This window comes from Molothrus aeneus, unplaced genomic scaffold (genome assembly GCF_037042795.1).
Source record: "Molothrus aeneus isolate 106 unplaced genomic scaffold, BPBGC_Maene_1.0 scaffold_364, whole genome shotgun sequence".
NCBI classification, from domain to species: Eukaryota; Metazoa; Chordata; class Aves; order Passeriformes; family Icteridae; genus Molothrus; species Molothrus aeneus.
The window spans coordinates 70,548-89,546 of record NW_027099032.1 but is presented as its reverse complement, the minus strand read 5'-3'; the positions used below and the strand labels follow the sequence as shown (position 1 = coordinate 89,546).

General features: G+C 50.0%; 1 protein-coding gene across 1 annotated transcript; it reads right to left on the bottom strand.

Annotated features, from left to right (window-relative positions):
* Positions 1-509: 509 nt before the first annotated feature.
* On the bottom strand, positions 510-15,052 carry LOC136570794 (sodium/glucose cotransporter 2-like; the record flags this gene model as incomplete). The annotated part of the gene is made up of 11 exons (XM_066571191.1): positions 14,766-15,052; positions 13,206-13,310; positions 12,855-12,914; positions 11,527-11,631; positions 10,307-10,412; positions 9,298-9,378; positions 8,465-8,664; positions 7,446-7,581; positions 5,672-5,779; positions 4,205-4,355; positions 510-678 (listed from the first exon to the last, which is right to left on the bottom strand). Coding segments are annotated over exons 1-11 (1,236 nt in total), but the record flags the coding sequence as incomplete, so codon positions are not given.
* Between the last annotated feature and the right edge of the window lie 3,947 nt (positions 15,053-18,999).

Genomic DNA, 18,999 nt, shown 5'->3' with positions numbered 1-18,999 from the left:
ATTTTTCACCCAAAATCCCCAAATTTTCGCCCCAAAATCCCCATTTTTCACCCAATTTTCACGGGGTTTTTTTTGCCCCTCCCCTCCCACCTGCCCCCAGGTGTGTCCCCAGGTGTGTCCCCAAAATTCCCAATTTTTCACCCCAAAAATCCCATTTTCACCCCAAAAACCCCAATTTTCACCCAAAATCCCCATTTTTCACCCAAAATCCCCCATTTTCGCCCCAAAATCCTCATTTTCCACCCAATTTTCACGGGGTTTTTTTTGCCCATCCCCTCCCACCTGCCCCCAGGTGTGTCCCCAGGTGTGTCCCCAGGTGTGTCCCCAGGTGTGTCCCCAAAATCCCCAATTTTTCACCCCAAAACCCCCAATTTTTCACCCCAAAATTCCAATTTTCGCCCCAAAATCCCCATTTTCCACCCGATTTTCACGGGGTTTTTTTTGCCCCTCCCCTCCCACCTGTCCCCAGGTGTGTCCCCAGGTGTGTCCCCCCCCTCCCCGGCACTCACGGGCTCGTTGACGCGGGGCACGAACACGGCCAGGAAGAAGACGGCGGCCACGGGCGGCGCCAGGTACGAGGCCAGGGCCTGCATGTACTCGAAGAGCTGCCCCCCCCGCGCCGCCTCCACCACCGGCAGCCAGGCCAGGCTCAGCCCCACCATGGCCACCACCCACAGCCTGCGGGGGGGGGCGGGGATGACACACCTGGGGTCACCTGGGGCCACCCCCAAAAAATTCGGGGTCTCCAGGAGCTCCAGAACCCGAAATACGGAGGATCAAAGTTACCTGAGATCTCAAAATTTGGGGGTTTTGGACATTTGGGAGGACCAATTTTGGGGTTTTTGAGGTCACATGGGCAGGTGAGGTCACCTGAGGTCACCTGGGGTCACCTGGGGCCACCCCCAAAAAAATTCGGGGTCTCCAGGAGCTCCAGAACCCGAAATACGGGAGCTCGAAGGTACCTGAGATCTCAAAATTTGGGGGTTTTGGGCATTTGGGGTGATGAAATTTGGGGTTTTTGAGGTCACATGGGCAGGTGAGGTCACCTGGGGTCACCTGGGGCCACCCCCAAAAAATTCGGGGTCTCCAGGAGGTGAGGAACCCAAAATATGGAGGATCAAAGTTACCTGAGATCTCAAAATTTGGGGATTTTGGGCATTTGGGATGATGAAATTTGGGGTTTTTGAGGTCACATGGACACCTGAGGTCACCTGAGGTCACCTGAGGTCACCTGAGGTCAACCCCAAAAAATTCGGGGTCTCCAGGAGCTCCAGAACCCGAAATACGGGAGCTCGAAGGCACCTGAGATCTCAAAATTTGGGGGTTTTGGATATTTGGGATGATGAAATTTGGGGTTTTTGAGGTCACATGGACAGGTGAGGTCACCTGAGGTCACCTGGGGTCACCTGGGGCCACCCCCAAAAAATTCGGGGTCTCCAGGAGGTGAGGAACCCAAAATATGGAGGATCAAAGTTACCTGAGATCTCAAAATTTGGGGTTTTTGGGACACCTGAGAAGCTCAGATTTGAGTGTCTGGAGGTCACTTGGACAGGTGAGGTCACCTGAGGTCACCTGGGGTCACCCCCAAAAAATTCGGGGTCGTTTGGAGGTGAGGAACCCAAAATTTGGGTCCCTCAAGGTCACCTGGACACCAAAATTTGGGGGTTTTGGGCATTTTGGATGATGAAATTTGGGGTTTTTGAGGTCACATGGACACCTGAGTTCACCTGGGGTCACCTGAGGTCAACCCAAAAAAATTCGGGGTCTCCAGGAGCTCCAGAACCCAAAATATGGAGGATCAAAGTTACCTGAGATCTCAAAATTTGGGGATTTTGGACATTTGGGATGACGAAATTTGGGGTTTTTGAGGTCGCATGGACAGGTGAGGGACAGGTGAGGTCACCTGGGGTCACCTGGGGCCACCCCCAAAAAATTCGGGGTCGTTTGGAGGTGAGGAACCCAAAATTTGGGTCCCTCAAGGTCACCTGGACACCAAAATTTGGGGTTCTCAAACACCTGAGAACTTCAGAATTGGGGTTCTTGAGGTCACATGGGCAGGTGAGGTCACCTGAGGTCACCTGAGGTCACCTGAGGTCAACCCCAAAAAATTCGGGGTCTCCAGGAGCTCCAGAACCCGAAATTCGTGGAGTTCGGGGTCACCTGGACACTGAAATTTGGGGTTCTTGAGGTCACCTGGACACTTAGAATGACCCAAATTGGGGTCACATGGACAGGTGAGGTCACCTGAGGTCATCTGAGGTCACCTGAGGTCACCCCCAAAAAATTTGGGGTCATTTGGAGGTGAGGAACCCAAAATTTGGGTCCTTCAAGGTCACCTGAGATGACCAAATTTGGGTTCTTGCGCACCTGGAGCAGCCCCAGGTGTGTCCCAGGTGTGTCCCAGGTGTGTCCCAGGTGTCCCCTCCCCTGTCCCAGGTGTGTCCCAGGTGTGTCCCTCACCTGTCCCAGGTGTCCCACGGGATCTCCAGGTGTGTCCCAGGTGTGTCCCAGGTGTGTCCCAGGTGTGTCCCAGGTGTCCCCTCCCCTGTCCCAGGTGTGTCCCAGGTGTGTCCCAGGTGTCCCCTCCCCTGTCCCAGGTGTATCCCAGGTGTGTCCCTCACCTGTCCCAGGTGTCCCATGCGATCTCCAGGTGTGTCCCAGGTGTCCCCTCACCTATCCCAGGTGTGTCCCCTGCCCTGTCCCAGGTGTGTCCCAGGTGGGTCCCAGGTGTCCCCTCACCTGTTCCAGGTGTGTCACAGGTGTGTCCCAGGTGTGTCCCATCAGTCCCAGGTGTGTCCCAGGTGTCCCCTCCCCTGTCCCAGGTGTCCCTCACCTGTCCCAGGTGTCCCTCACCAATCTCAGGTGTGTCCCAGGTGAGTCCCAGGTGTCCCTCACCTGCCCAGGTGTGTCCCAGATGTGTCCCAAGGCTCCCCTGCCTTGTCCCAGGTGTGTCCCATCAGTCCCAGGTGTCCCCTCCCCTGTCCCAGGTGTGTCCCTCACCTGTCCCTCACCTGTCCCACCTATCCCAGGTGTTCCCTCACCTGTCCCAGGTGTCCCTGACAGGTTCAGGTGTGTCCCAGGTGTGTCTCAGGTGTCCCTTCCCCTGTCCCTCACCCATCCCAGGTGTGTCCCATCAGTCCCAGGTGTCCCCTGCCTTGTCCCAGGTGTGTCCCAGGTGTCCCCTCACCCGTCCCTCCCAATCCTTCACCTGTCCCAGGTGTCCCAGGTGTGTCCCAGGTGCCCCTCACCTGTCCCACCTATCCCAGGTGTCCCAGGTGTGTCCCAGGTGTGTCCCCTGCCCTGTCCCAGGTGTGTCCCAGGTGTCCCCTCCCTGTCCTAGGTGTGTCCCAGGTGTGTCCCAGGTGTGTCCCCTCACCTTCCGGCCACCAGGAGGTGCCTTGGCCCCGCCCCTGGGCGGAGCTTCCTGTACACGTCCAGGGTGACCCTCACCTGTCCCAGGTGTGTCCCACTTGTCCCAGGTGTGTCCCAGATGTCCCATCAGTCCCATGTGTCCCTCATCTCCCCAGGTGTGTCTCAGGTGTCCCTGACCTGTCCCAGGTGTGTCCCAGGTGTCCCTCACCTGTCCCTCCCCATCCCTCACCTGTCCCAGGTGTGTCCCAGCCCTGTCCCAGGTGTGTCCCACTCATCCCAGGTGTGTCCCAGCCCTGTCCCAGGTGTCCCTCACCAATCTCAGGTGTGTCCCAGGTGTGTCCCATCAGTCCCAGGTGTGTCCCAGGTGTCCCCTCCCTATCCCAGGTGTGTCCCAGATGTGTCCCAGGTGTGTCCCAGGTGTGTCCCCTGCCTTGTCCCAGGTGCATCCCAGGTGTCCTCTCCCCTGTCCCTCCCCTATCCCAGGTGTGTCCCAGGTGTCCCTCACCTGTCCCTCCCCATCCCTCACCTGCCCAGGTGTGTCCCTCACCTGTCCCTCACCTGTCCCACCTATCCCAGATGTCCCAGCCCTGTCCCAGGTGTGTCCCACCTGTCCCTGGTGTATCCCCTCCCTATCCCAGGTGTGTCCCAGGTGTGTCCCAGGTGTGTCCCCTCCCTATCCCAGGTGTGTCCCAGGTGTGTCCCATCAGTCCCAGGTGTGTCCCAGGTGTGTCCCCTGCCCTGTCCCAGGTGTCCCTCACCTCTCCAGGTGTGTCCCTCACCTGTCCCACCCATCCCAGGTGTCCCCTGCCCTGTCCCAGGTGTGTCCCCTCACCTTCCGGCCACCAGGAGGTGCCTTGGCCCCGCCCCTGGGCGGAGCTTCCTGTACACGTCCAGGGTGAAGAGCGCGGCCGAGCTGGCGAAGATGGAGGCCAGCGACGACATCAGCGCCGCCAGCACCACGGCCAGCATCAGCCCCCGCAGCCCTGCGACGGCCATTAATTAATTATTAATTACTTAATTAATTAATGGTGACCGTTAGCGGCGAAAACACGGCGAAAATCGGTGAAAAAACGGCGAAAATCGGCGGAAAAACAAGGTGAAAATGGGCCTAAAAATGGAGTTATTAGCCCAGTAATTAGGATTATTAGAAGTTTATTAGTCGTAATAACCGAAATAATTGTTAGTTATTAATTAAAAATAATTAGCAGAAAAAAAAAACGGTGAAAAAACGGTGAAAATCGGTGAAAAAACAAGGTGAAAATGGGCCTAAAAATGGAGTTATTAGCCCAGTAATTAGGATTATTAGAGGTTTATTAGTCCTAATAACCGAAATAATTATTAGTTATTAATTAAAGATAATTAGTGGTGAAGAAATGGCAAAAATCAGTGAAAAAACGGCGAAAATCGGTGAAAAATTGTGAAAATAGGCCTAAAAATAGAGTTATTAGCCCAGTAATAAGGATTATCAGAGGTTTATTAGTCCTAATAGCCAGAATAATTATTAGTTTTTAATTAAAAGTAATTAGCAGTGAAAAAATGGCGAAAATCAGTGAAAAAACGGCAAAAATCGGTGAAAAAAAAAGGTGAAAATAGGCCTAAAAATTGAGCTATTAGCCCAGTAATTAGGATTATTAGAAGTTTATTAGTCCTAATAACTGAAATAATTATTAATTATTAATTAAAAAGAATTAGCAGTGAAAAAACGGTGAAAATTGGTGGAAAATTGAATTAATTAATAATCCCTAATAAATAATTAATAAATCACTAATAAATAATTATTGATCATTAATAAACAACTAATAATCAGTAATAAGTAATTATTAATCACTTATAATCACTAATAATCACTAATGAATCAATAATGAATCATTTATAAATCATTATTAATCACTAAAAAACCCTAATAATCATTAATAATTAATTAATAATCACTAATAAATCATTAATAAATCACGAAAAAGTAATTATTGGTCATAAATAATCAACTAATAATCACTAATAAGTAATTATTAATCCCTAATAATCACTAATAATCACTTATAATAATTAATAAATTAATAACAATCACTTATAAAGAACTAATAATCACTAATAAATCATTAATAATCATTAATAATCCCTAGCAAATCACTAATAAATCATTAACAAATTACTAAAAAATCATTTTTAATCACTAACAACAGCTAATAACCGCAATTAATCGCCAACAAATCATTAATAAATCATCAACACTTCAATAATAATCGCTGGGAATTAATTAATGACCCCTAATTAATTAATTAATGAGCTAATTAATTACCGGGGGGCAGCAGGCTGAGCACCAGCCTGGGATAGGCCACGTTGGAGCAGCCGAGGGCGGAGCCACAGGCCCGGGAGCAGCCCTGGGGGTCGGCGCAGCCAATGACGTCTGTGGGACCAGTTTGGACCAGTTTAAACCAGTTTGGACCAGTATAAACCAGTATGGACCAGTATGGACCAGTATAGACTAGTATAAACCAATGGTTTCCTATAATCGGGCGCCATCTTGGGCGGCCATCTTGCAAACTCCAATGGAGGCGGCCATTTTGTAAACACCAATGGCAGCGGCCATTTTGGATAAATCCCTAAAACTCAATATAAACCAGTATAAACCAGTATAAACCAGTAAAAACTCATCTCATTTCCCTCACAGTATAAACCAGTTTAAACCAGTATAAACCACTATGCACCAATGGTTTCCTATAATCGGGCGCCATCTTGGGTGGCCATCTTAGATTTGGGGCAGCCATCTTGTAAACTCCAATGGCGGTGGCCATTTTAGATAAATCCCTAAAACTCAGTACAAACCAGTATAAACCAGTATAAACCAGTACAAACCAGTATAAACTCATCCCAGTTCCCTCCCAGTATAAACCAGTATGGACCAGTTTAAACCAGTATGCACCAGTGGCTCACTATAATCGGGCGCCATCTTGGGCGGCCATCTTAGATTTGGGGCAGCCATCTTGTAAACACCGATGGAGGCGGCCATTTTGAATAAATCCCTAAAACTCAAAATATACCAGTATAAACCAGTATAAACCAGTATAAACCAGTAAAAACTCACGCCAGTTCCCTCCCAGTATAAACCAGTGTGCACCAATGGTTTCCTATAATGGGGCGCCATCTTGGGCGGCCATCTTAGATTTTGGGCAGCCATCTTGTAAACTACCATGGAGGTGGCCATTTTGAATAAATAACTTAAATTCAAAATATGCCAGTATAAACCAGTAAAAACCAGTAAAAACTCATCCCAGTTCCCTCCCAGTATAAACCAGTATAAACCAGTATGCACCAATGGTTTCCTATAATCGGGCGCCATTTTGGGCGGCCATTTTGGGCAGCCATCTTGTAAACGCCGATGGAGGCGGCCATTTTGGATAAATACCTTAAACTCAAAATATGCCAGTATAAACCAGTATAAACCAGTAAAAACTCATCCCAGTTCCCTCCCAGTATAAACCAGTATGCACCAATGGTTTCCTATAATGGGGCGCCATCTTGGGCAGCCATCTTAGATTTCGGGCAGCCATCTTGTAAACTACCATGGATAAATCCCTAAAACTCAATATAAACCAGTATAAACCAGTATAAACCAGTAAAAACTCATCTCATTTCCCTCACAGTATAAACCAGTTTAAACCAGTATAAACCACTATGCACCAATGGTTTCCTATAATCGGGCGCCATCTTGGGCGGCCATCTTGTAAACTCCAATGGAGGTGGCCATTTTGTAAACACCGATGGAGGCGGCCATTTTGGATAAATCCCTTAAACTCAAAATATGCCACTATAAACCAGTATAAACCAGTATAAACCAGTAAAAACTCATCCCAGTTCCCTCCCAGTATAAACCAGTATGCACCAGTGGCTCACTATAATCGGGCGCCATCTTGGGCGGCCTTCTTAGATTTGGGCAGCCATCTTGTAAATGCCGATGGAGGCGGCCATTTTGGATAAATACCTTAAACTCAAAATATGCCAGTATAAACCAGTATAACCCAGTATAACCCAGTATAACCCAGTATAAACCAGTACAAACCAGTATAACTGACCCGGGAAGAGGACGCGGGCGGCCATGCCGGGCAGCACCATCAGGAACATGGGCAGAACCTTGAGGTAGCCGCAGACGACGCAGCCGGCGCGGACGTGGGTGAGGGAGCGGCCGGCGAGGCAGCGCTGCACGATCACCTGGGGGAGGGACCAGTTAGAGACCAGTGCTCCCAGTTACAGACCAGTTATCCCAGTTACAGACTGGGGGGACCAGTTCCAGACTGGTGGGACCAGTTCCAGCCCAGTGCTCCCAGTTAGAGCCCAGTGCTCCCTCCCAATCTATCCCAGTATAACCCAGTATAACCCAGTGCCCCTATATCCAGGTTTAGATGATTCCCAGTCCCTCCCAGTCCCTCCCAGTCTCTCCCAGTATAACCCAGTGCCCCTATATCCAGGTTTAGATGATTCCCAGTCCCTCCCAGTCTATCCCAGTCCCTCCCAATCCATTCCGAGTCCCTCCCAGTTTATCCCAGTCCCTCCCAGTTTATCCCAGTCCCTCCCAATCCATTCCCAGTCCCTCCCAGTCTCTCCCAGTATAACCCAGTGCCCCTATATCCAGGTTTAGTTGATTCCCAGTCCCTCCCAGTCTATCCCAGTCCCTCCCAATCCATTCCCAGTTTATCCCAGTCTCTCCCAGTCCCACCTGGTCGGTGCACCAGTACCAGTCCGTGATGATTCCCAGTCCCTCCCAGTTTATCCCAGTCCCTCCCAATCCATTCCCAGTCCCTCCCAGTTTATCCCAGTCTCTCCCAGTCCCACCTGGTCGGTGCACCAGTACCAGGCCGAGATGATTCCCAGTCCCTCCCAGTCCCTCCCAGTCCCTCCCAATCCATTCCCAGTCCCTCCCAATCCATTCCCAGTCCCTCCCAATCCATTCCCAGTCTATCCCAGTCCCTCCCAGTCTCTCCCAGTATAACCCAGTGCCCCTATATCCAGGTTTAGATGATTCCCAGTCCCTCCCAATCCATTCCCAGTCCCTCCCAATCCATTCCCAGTCTATCCCAGTCTCTCCCAGTCCCACCTGGTCGGTGCACCAGTACCAGGCCGAGATGATTCCCAGTCCCAGCACCAGCCCGGGCCAGGGCAGGTCCCCGGTGCTGGGATCCCGCAGGAGGTTGAAGGCGTCGGGCCGGGGGCGGCCGCAGGGTCCCGAGGAGTTGGGGGGCAGAGCCAGGGGGTAGCGCTCCAGCAGGCCCTGGTACCCCCCCACGGCGCCCAGAGCTGCCCAAAAAACCAGTACAAACCAGTATGAACCAGTACGGACCAGTATGAACCAGTATGGAGTGATAAAACCCAGTATAAAGCAGAATAAAACCAGTATAAACCAGTATGGACCAGTGTGGGAGGTAGGGGTGGGTGTGGGGAGTGGGTGGTGTCTTCCCCACTAGTAATCACTATGGACCAGTATGGACCAGTATAAACCAGTACGAACCAGTATGAACCAGTATGGAGTGATAAAAACCAGTATAAGTCAGTATAAACCAGTATAAACCAGTTGGAAGTAGAATAAACCGGTATAAAGTGGTGAAAACCAGTATGGACCAGTGTGGACCAGTGTGGACCAGTAAGGACCAGTATGGACCAGTAAGACACCACAGTGTTGCTTCCCAGTCCCTCCCAGTTCCCTCCCAGTATGAACCAGTACGAACACTATAAACCAGTATGAACCAGTATAGCCCAGTCCAAACCAGTATAAACCAGTATAACCCAGTATAACCCAGTATAGCTCAGTATAGCCCAGTATAAACCAGTATAACCCAGTATAGCCCAGTCCAAACCAGTATAAACCAGTATAACCCAGTATAACCCAGTCCAAACCAGTATAAACCAGTATAAACCAGTATAACCCAGTACCGTAGCCGGCCAGCACGGAGGCGCCCGCGATGATGATCAGGGTCTGCACCAGGTCCGCGAACATCAGCGCCGTCAGCCCGCCTGGCCACGCCCACCGCGTCAGGCCACGCCCACATGGGACACAAACCAAATTAGGCCACGCCCACACCGCTTAGGCCATGCCCATATTGGGCCAAACCCAGTTAGGTCATGCCCACACCCAGTTAGGCCACGCCCACATCGACACAAACCCAGTTAGGCCACGTCCACCATGTTAGGACACGCCCATATTGACCAAAACCCAGTTAGGCCACGCCCACAAGAGCCAAGACCCAGTTAGGCCACACCCACACCCAGTTAGGCCACACCCACACCCTGTTAGGCCGCGCCCACATAGCTCAAAACTCAGGCCACGCCCACATTCCCTCAGACCCCAGTTAGGCCACGCCCACATCGGCCCTCGTCCAGTTGGGCCACGCCCTCCGGGTTAGGCCACGCCCATATTTGTTCCAGCCAATTAGGTCACGCCCACTGGATTAGGCCATGCCTACACTGGTCCACACCCAGTCAGGCCACGCCCACACCCAGACAAGCCACGCCCACATCCAGATTAGCCACACCCACACCCACGCTGATGCAGTTAAGCCACGCCCACTACTCCAAACCATGCACAGACTCATAGGGACCAGTACGGACCAGTATAAACCAGTATGGACCAGTACGGACCAGTATGGACCAGTATAAACTGGTATGGACCAGTACGGACCAGTACGGACCATTCCCAGTCCCTCCCAGTATAACCCAGACCCCTCCCAGCCCATGCCCAGTACAAACCAGTACAAACCAGTCCCAAACCAGTACAAACCAGTATAAACCAGTATAAAGAAATCACTCCCAGCACCACTTTTCCCCACATTCTTAACCCTTTATTCCCCTCCCAGTCCCTCCCAATCCACTCCCAGTCCATCCCAGTCCATCCCAGTCCCCTCCAGGTTCATCCCAGTATAAACCAGTATAAACCAGTACAAACCAGTGACGGTGTAGAGGGCGGTGATGCCCAGCAGGGCCCCCACGGAGCCGTAGAGGTCCCAGCCCAGCGCCTCGCGGATGAACAGGGCCCCCGAGTACATGTCCACCTGCGGGCGTACTGGTTTGGACTGGGAGGGACTGGGAGGGGCTGGGAGGGACTGGGATAAACTGGGAATGGATTGGGAGGGACTGGGAGGGAACTGGGATAAACTGGGAATGGATTGGGAGGGACTGGGATATACTGGGAATGGATTGGGAGGGATTGGGAGGGACTGGGAGGGGACTGGGATAAACTGGGAATGGACTGGGAGGGACTGGGAGGGAACTGGGATAAACTGGGAATGGATTGGGAGGGATTGGGAGGGACTGGGAGGGGACTGGGAGGGGACTGGGATAAACTGGGAATGGACTGGGAGGGAACTGGGAGGGACTGGGACAAACTGGGAGGGACTGGGAGGGACTGGGAGGGACTGGGAATGGACTGGGAGGGACTGGGTTATACTGGGCAGGACTGGGATATACTGGGAATGGATTGGGAGGGATTGGGAGGGACTGGGAATGGAACTGGGTGATACTGGGAGGGACTGGGACAAACTGGGAATGGACTGGGAGGGACTGGTTTATACTGGGAGGGACTGGGAATGGACTGGGAGGGGACTGGGATATACTGGGAATGGATTGGGAGGGATTGGGAGGGACTGGGACAAACTGGGAGGGAACTGGAATGGACTGGGAGGGACTGGGATATACTGGGAATGGATTGGGAGGGATTGGGAGGGACTGGGAGGGAACTGGGTTATACTGGGATGGACTGGGATAAACTGGGAATGGACTGGGAGGGACCGGGACAAACTGGGACAAGCTGGGAATGGAATGGGTTATACTGGGATAAACTGGGAGGGACTGGGATAAACTGGGATGGACGGGGAAGGGACTGGGTTATACTGGGACAGACTGGGAGAGACTGGGAGGGAACTGGGAGGGGATTGGGATTAACTGGGAATGGACTGGGAGGAACTGGGATCCGGACCCAAACCAGTATAAACCAGTTTAAACCAGTATAAACCAGTTTAAATCAGTATAAACCAGGAAAAACCCATCCCAGGCCCTCCCAGTGCCCTCCCAGTGCCCTCCCAGACCCCTCTCAGTACAAACCAGTACAAACCAGTACAAACCAGTACAAACCAGTACAAACCAGTATAAACCAGTATAAACCAGTACCGAGATCTTGGTGCTGACGTAGAGGCCCAGGGACAGCAGGGCCAGGTAGAGCCGGATCCGCCCCCCCCCGAAGCGCCGGCCCAGGTACTCGGGCATGGTGCTCACCTGGACACGCCCACTTCAGACCACGCCCACTCACAAACCACGCCCACACCCCCTTAGGCCACGCCCGCACAGCCACAAACCCGTTAGGCCACGCCCACATCGAGTTAGACCGCACCCAATCTTAATTAGGCCACACCCATTCAAACAAAAATCTGTTAGGCCACGCCCACAAATAAACCACATGGACACGCCCACATCCGTTAGGCCACGCCCATTTATCCCACACCACGTTAGGCCACGCCCATTCTTAATTATGCCACGCCCATTTTAGACCCAGACCTGTTAGGCCACGCCCACCAACAAGCCACACCCACATCCCTTTAGGCCACGCCCACTTCCATTTAAGCCACGCCCATTTTGACCCCACCCATGTCTGGAGCCATTTAAGCCACGCCCAGACCCTCCCAGTATAAACCAGTCCCCTCCCAGTCCATTCCCAGTATAACCCAGTATAACCCAGTTCCCTCCCAGTATAACCCAGTTCCCTCTCAGTCCATTCCCAGTGCCCTCCCAGTATAAACCAGTATAACCCAGTCCCTTCCCAGTATAAACCAGTATAACCCAGTCCATTCCAAATCCCATCCAGTCCCTCCCAGTCCATCCCAGTATAACCAGTCCACAGCAGTTCTCTCCCAGTATAAACCAGTTCCCCCCCAGTCCCTCCCAGTATCCCCCAGTTCCCTCCCAGTCCTTCCCAGTTCCATCCCAGTCCCTCCCAGCCCCTCCCAGTTGCCTCCCAGTTCCCTCCCAGTATAAACCAGTTCCCTCCCAGTTCCCTCCCAGTATAAACCAGTCCCATCCCAGTCTATCCCAGTCCCCTCCCAGTCCCTCCCAGTCCATCCCAGTTCCATCCCAATCCCTCCCAGTCCATCCCAGTATAAACCAGTTCCCCCCTAATCCCTCCCAGTTCCCTCCCAGTCCCTCCCAGTTCATCCCAAGTCCATCCCAGTCCCTCCCAGTTCCCTCCCAGTCCCTCCCAGTTCATCCCAGTCCCTCCCAGTTCCCTCCCAGTATAAACCAGTTCCCTCCCAGTTCCCTCCCAGTCCCTCCCAGTATAAACCAGTTCCCTCCCAGTTCATCCCAGTCCCTCCCAGTTCCTCCCAGTTCATCCCAGTCCCTCCCAGTTCCCTCCCAGTATAAACCAGTTCCCTCCCACTTCCCTCCCAGTCCCTCCCAGTCCCTCCCAGTCCCTCCCAGTTTATCCCAGTCCATCCCAGTCTCACCCCGGCTCTCAGGTAGATGGGCACGAACACCCAGCCCAGCAGCAGCACAATGAACATGCCCTGGGGAAAAGGGGCGTTATGTCGCGATAGGGGGCGGGGCTACATCGCGATGGAGGGGGCGTGGCCATGCCTGAGGGCGGGGCCAAGCGCGGGCCGCGCTGATATCGCGAGAAGCGGGGCTGATACCGCGAGAGAACCACCCGGGGGGGGTTGCGATATCGCGAGAGAACCAGCAGGGGGCGCCGTTGTATCGCGAGAGAACCGTCGTCGGGGGGGGTGCGCGAGATAAGGGATGATAAGGCGAGATCTCGCGAGATAAGGGGGCTCCTATCGCGATATGTCGCGACTCACGCTCCACTCGAAGCCTCCCACGGCGATGCCTCCGGCCGCCCCCGTCCCCGCCAGCCCCACAAAGTGGCCGGAGCCGATGTTGCTGGCAAAGAGCGACGCCCCCACCTGGGGAGGGGACCAAGAGTGACCCCAGAGTGACCCCAGAGTGACCCCTGAGTGACCCTAAAAAGTGACCCCAAAAGTGACCCAAAAAACGATCCCAAAAATGACCCCAAAGTGACCTCAAAGGTGACCAATGAGTGACCAATGAGTGACCCCAAAATGGCCTCGAAGTGACCCCAGAGTGACCAATGAGTGACCAATGAGTGACCCCAAAAATGACCAAAAAGTGACCTCAAAAGTGACCAATGAGTGTCCCCTGAGTGACCCCAGAGTGACAAATGAGTGACCCGAAAAATGACCCCAAAATGGCCCCAAAGTGACCAAAAGGGACCAATGAGTGACCCCAAAAATGACCCCAAAGTGACCTCAGAAGTGACCAATGAGTGACCAATGAATGACCCCAAAAATGACCCCAAAGTGACCTCAGAAGTGACCAATGAGTGACCAATGAGTGACCCCAAAAATGACCCCAAAGTGACCTCAAAAGTGACCAATGAGTGACCACAAAAGTGACCCCTGAGTGACCAATGAGTGACCCCTGAGTGACCCTAAAAAGTGACCCCAAAGTGACCTCAAAAGTGACCAATGAGTGACCACAAAAGTGACCCCAAAAGACCCAAAAAATGGCCCCAAAGTGACCCCAAAAATGACCCCAAAAATGGCCCCAAAGTGACCAAAAAGTGACCAAAAAGGACCAGAAGTGTCCCCTGAGTGACCAATGAGTGACCAATGAGTGACCTCAAGGTGACCCCAAAAATGACCCCAAAGTGACCCCTGAGTGACCCCAAAAATGACCCCCAAAATGGCCCCAAAGTGACCTCAAAAGTGACCCCAAGGTGACCCCAAAGGGATTAAAAGTGACCAAAAAGTGACCAAAAGGGACCCCTGAGTGACCAATGATTGACCCGAAAAATGACCCCAAGGTGACCCCAAAGTGACCAATGAATGACCCCAAAAGTGACCCCAAAAATGGCCCCAAAGTGACCAAAAAGTGGCCAAAAGGGACCCTTGGGTGACCAATGAGTGACCCCAAAAATGACCCCAAAAATTACTCCAAGGTGACCCCAAAGTGACCTCTGAGTGACCAATGAGTGACCCCTGAGTGACCCTAAAAAGTGACCCCAAAAACGACCCCAAAAATGGCCCCAAAGTGACCCCAGAGTGACCAATGACCCAAAATGGCCCAAAATGGCCCAAAATGACCCCAAAAATTCCCCCTGAGTGACCTCAAGGTGACCCCTCCATTCCCAGTAAAAACCAGTTCAAAACCATTTTATACCAGTACAAACCAGTACAAAACCAGTTGAAAACCAGTTCAAACCAGTATAAACCAGTATAACCCAGTCCCTCCCAGTCCAAACCAGTATAAACCAGTCCCAAACCAGCTGAAACCAGTATAAACCAGTTCAAACCAGTCCCTCCCAGAACCTCCCAGTACAAACCAGTTTGGGCACTCACCGGGGCCCAGCTCATGCTGCGTCCGGCCAGGAAATACCCAGACAGGCTCCGCCCACCGCGCCTGCGCAGGGACTGGGACCAGTAGAAACCAGTATAAACCAGTATGGACCAGTATAAACCAGTATGGACCAAAAAAACCCCATAAAAATCCGTAAAAACCAGTATGGACCAGTATAAACCAGTATGGACCAGTATAAACCAGTATGGACCCTCCCAGTGTGCTCCCAGTCCAAACCAGTGCTCCCAGTCCCATCCGGCTGCTGTCCCTGGCGGCCATCTTGGATGACGTTATTTGGCCGCCATCTTGGATTGCTAGCTCACTGACCACTCTAAACCAGTATAAACCAGTATAAACCAGTACGGACTGTCTAATCCACCTCCCAGTCCCCTCCCAGTCTAAACCAGTGCTCCCAGTCCCACCCGGCTGCTGTCCTTGGTGGCCATCTTGGAATGCTAGCTCACCACTCCAAACCAGTATAAACCAGTATAAACCAGTATAAACCAGTACAGACTGTCCCAATCTCCTCCCAGTCCCCTCCCAGTGCCCTCCCAGTCCCGCCCGGCTGCTGTCCTTGGTGGCCATTTTGGATTGCGTTATTTGGCCGCCATCTTGGATTGCTAGCTCACCACTCTAAACCAGTATAAACCAGTATAGACCAGTATAAACCAGTATAAACCAGTATGGACTGTCCCAATCTCCTCCCAGTGCCCTCCCAGTCCAAACCAGTGCTCCCAGTCCCACCCAGCTGCTGTCCCTGGCGGCCATCTTGGATTACGTTATTTGGCCGCCATTTTGGATTGCCAGCTCACTGACCACTCTAAACCAGTATAAACCAGTATGGACCCTCCCAGTGCCCTCCCAGTCCAAACCAGTGCTCCCAGTCCCACCCGGCTGCTGTCCTTGGCGGCCATTTTGGATTGCGTTATTTGGCCGCCATTTTGGATTGCGTTATTTGGCCGCCATCTTGGATTGCTAGCTCACCACTCCAAACCAGTATAAACCAGTATAGACCAGTATGGACTGTCCCAATCTCCTCCCAGTCCCCTCCCAATCCCCTCCCAGTCCAAACCAGTGCTCCCAGTCCCACCTGGCTGCTGTCCCTGGCAGCCATCTTGGATTACGCTATTAGGCCGCCATCTTGGATTGCCAGCTCACTTACCACTCTAAACCAGTATAAACCAGTATAAACCCGTATAAACCAGTATAAACCAGTATAGACCAGTATGGACTGTCCCAATCTCCTCCCAGTCCCCTCCCAGTCCAAACCAGTGCTCCCAGTCCCACCCGGCTTCTGTCCCTGGCGGCCATCTTGGATAACTCGGCGGCCATCTTGGATTGCAAGCTCTCTTACAGACCAGTATAAACCAGTATAAACCAGTATGGATCAGATTTTTGGGGTGAATTTTCAGAATTTGGGAATTTTTTTTGGGGGGGTGAAATATTTGGGGTCAATTTTCAGGATTTGGGGATTTTTTAGAGTTGAATTTTTTGGGATTTTTGGGGTGAATTTTCAGGATTTTCGGGGTGAATTTTTTTGGGGTAAATTTCGGGGATTTTGGGATTTTTGGGGGGGGGAATTTTTGGGATTTTTAGGATAAATTTTTTTGGGATGAATTTCTGGGATTTTGGGATTTTTAGGGTGAATTTTTGGGTTGATTTTCCAGGATTTTGGGATTTTTCAGGTGGATTTTTTGGGGTGAATTTTCAGAATTTTGGCATTTTTAAGGATGATTTTTTGGGGTGAATTTCCAGGATTTTGGGGATTTTTTAGGGTTGATTTTTTAAGGATTTTTAGGTTGAATTTTTGGGTTGATTTTCCAGGATTTTGGGATTTTTCAGGTGGATTTTTTGGGGGATTTTTTGGGGTGAAATTCCAGGATTTTGGGATTGTTTTGGGGTGAAGTTTTAGGATGAATTTCTGGGATTTTGGGGTTTTTTTGGGGTGGATTTTTTGGGGTGAATTTCCAGAAATTTGGGATTTTTTGCGGGGGTCAAATTTTTGGGGTAAATTTCTGGGATTTTGGGATTTTTTGGGGGGGGGAATTTTTGGGATTTTTAGGATAAATTTTTTTGGGATGAATTTCTGGGATTTTGGGATTTTTAGGGGGAATTTTTGGGTTGATTTTCCAGGATTTTGGGATTTTTCAGGTGGATTTTTTGGGGTGAATTTTCAGAATTTTGGCATTTTTAAGGATGATTTTTTGGGGTGAATTTCCAGGATTTTGGGGATATTTTAGGGTTGATTTTTTAAGGATTTTTAGGGTGAATTTTTGGTTGATTTTCCAGGATTTTGGGATTTTTCAGGTGGATTTTTTGGGGTGAATTTTCAGAATTTTGGGATTCTTTTGGGGTGAATTTTTGGGTTGAATTTCTGGGATTTTGGGATTTTTGGGGGGCTGAGTTTTTGGGATTTTAGGATACATTTTTGGGGCTGAATTTTCAGAATTTTGGGATTTTTAAGGTTGATTTTTTTTTATTTTTAAGGTGAATTTTTGGGGTGATTTTCCAGAATTTTTGGGATTTTTTGGGGGTGATTTTTTTGGGGTAAATTTTCGGGATTTTGGGGTGGATTTGGGGGTTTTTAGGTTGATTTTTATTTTGAATTTTCAGGTTTTTAAAGTTGATTTTTAGGGTGAATTTTTGGGTTGATTTTCCAGGATTTTGGGGATTTTTAAGGTGGATTTTTGGGGATTTTTAAAGTGAATTTTTGGGGTGAATTTTTGGGATTTTGGAATTTCAGAGTGGAATTTTCTGGGGATTTTGGGGTGAATTTCCAGGATTTTGGGATTTTTTAGGGTTGATTTTTTTTTATTGTTATTTTTTTTTATGGTGGATTTTTTGGGTGATTTTTTAACATTTTCCGGTTGATTTTTTGGGTGGATTTTCCAGAAATTTGGGATTTTTCAGGTGGATTTTTTGGGTGGATTTTCAGGGGTTTTGGGGTGATTTTTATGGATTTTCAGGGTGGATTTTTGGGTGGATTTTTGGGGTTTTTGGGGTGATTTTTGGGAATTTTCAGGGTGGATTTTTGGGGTTTTTGGGGTGATTTTTGGGGATTTTCAGGGTGGATTTTTGGGGTTTTGGGGGGTGATTTTTTGGGGGAATTTTTGGGGCTTTAAAGTTGATTTTTTTTGATTTTTAGGGGGAATTTTTGGGTGGATTTTCCAGAAATTTGGGATTTTTCAGGTGGATTTTTGGGGGGATTTTCAGGGTTTTGGGGGTGATTTTTTGGGGATTTTCAGGGAGGATTTTTTGGGTGGTTTTTAGGATGATTTTTGGGGTTTTTCAGGGTGAATTTTCAGGGGTTTTGGGGTGATTTTGGGGTGAATTTTTGGGGATTTTTGGGGTGATTTTTGGGCTGAATTTTCGAGGCTTTTAAGTTGATTTTTTGGGATTTTTAGGGTGAATGTTTTAAGGGGGATTTTTGGGTGGATTTTCCAGAAATTTGGGATTTTTCAGGGCGGATTTTCAGGGGTTTGGGGTGATTTTTGGGGTTTTTTTCAGGTGGATTTTTTGGGTGGATTTTTGGGGTTTTGGGGAGATTTTTGGGGTGAAATTTTGGGGTTTTGGGGTGATTTTTTGGGATTTTCAGGGTGGATTTTTGGGGTGATTTTTAAGGTTTTTGGGGTGATTTTTGGGCTGAATTTTCAAGGCTTTTAAGTTGATTTTTTTTGGATTTTTAGGGTGAATATTTGGGGGGAATTTTTGGGTGGATTTTCCAGAAATTTGGGATTTTTCATGTGGATTTTTGGGGTGGATTTTTGGGGTTTTTGGGGTGATTTTTTGGGGGAATTTTTGGGGCTTTAAAGTTGATTTTTTTGGATTTTTAGGGTGAATTTTTTAAGGGGAATTTTAGGGTGGATTTTCCAGAAATTTGGGATTTTTCAGGGTGGATTTTCAGGGGTTTGGGGTGATTTTTGGGGTTTTTTTCAGGTGGATTTTTTGGGTGGATTTTTGGGGTTTTTGGGGTGAATTTGGGGGATTTTCAGGAGGATTTGCAGGGTTTTTGGGGTGATTTTTGGTGATTTTCGGGGTGGATTTTCAGGGTTTTTGGGGTGATTTTTGGGGTGAAATTTTGGGGTTTTAGGGTGATTATTTTGGGGAATTTTTGAGGCTTTTAAGTTGATTTTTTTTTTATTTTTAGGGGGAATTTTTGGGTGGATTTTCCAGAAAATTGGGATTTTTCAGGTGGATTTTTGGGGGGGATTTTCAGGGGTTTTTGGGGTGAATTTT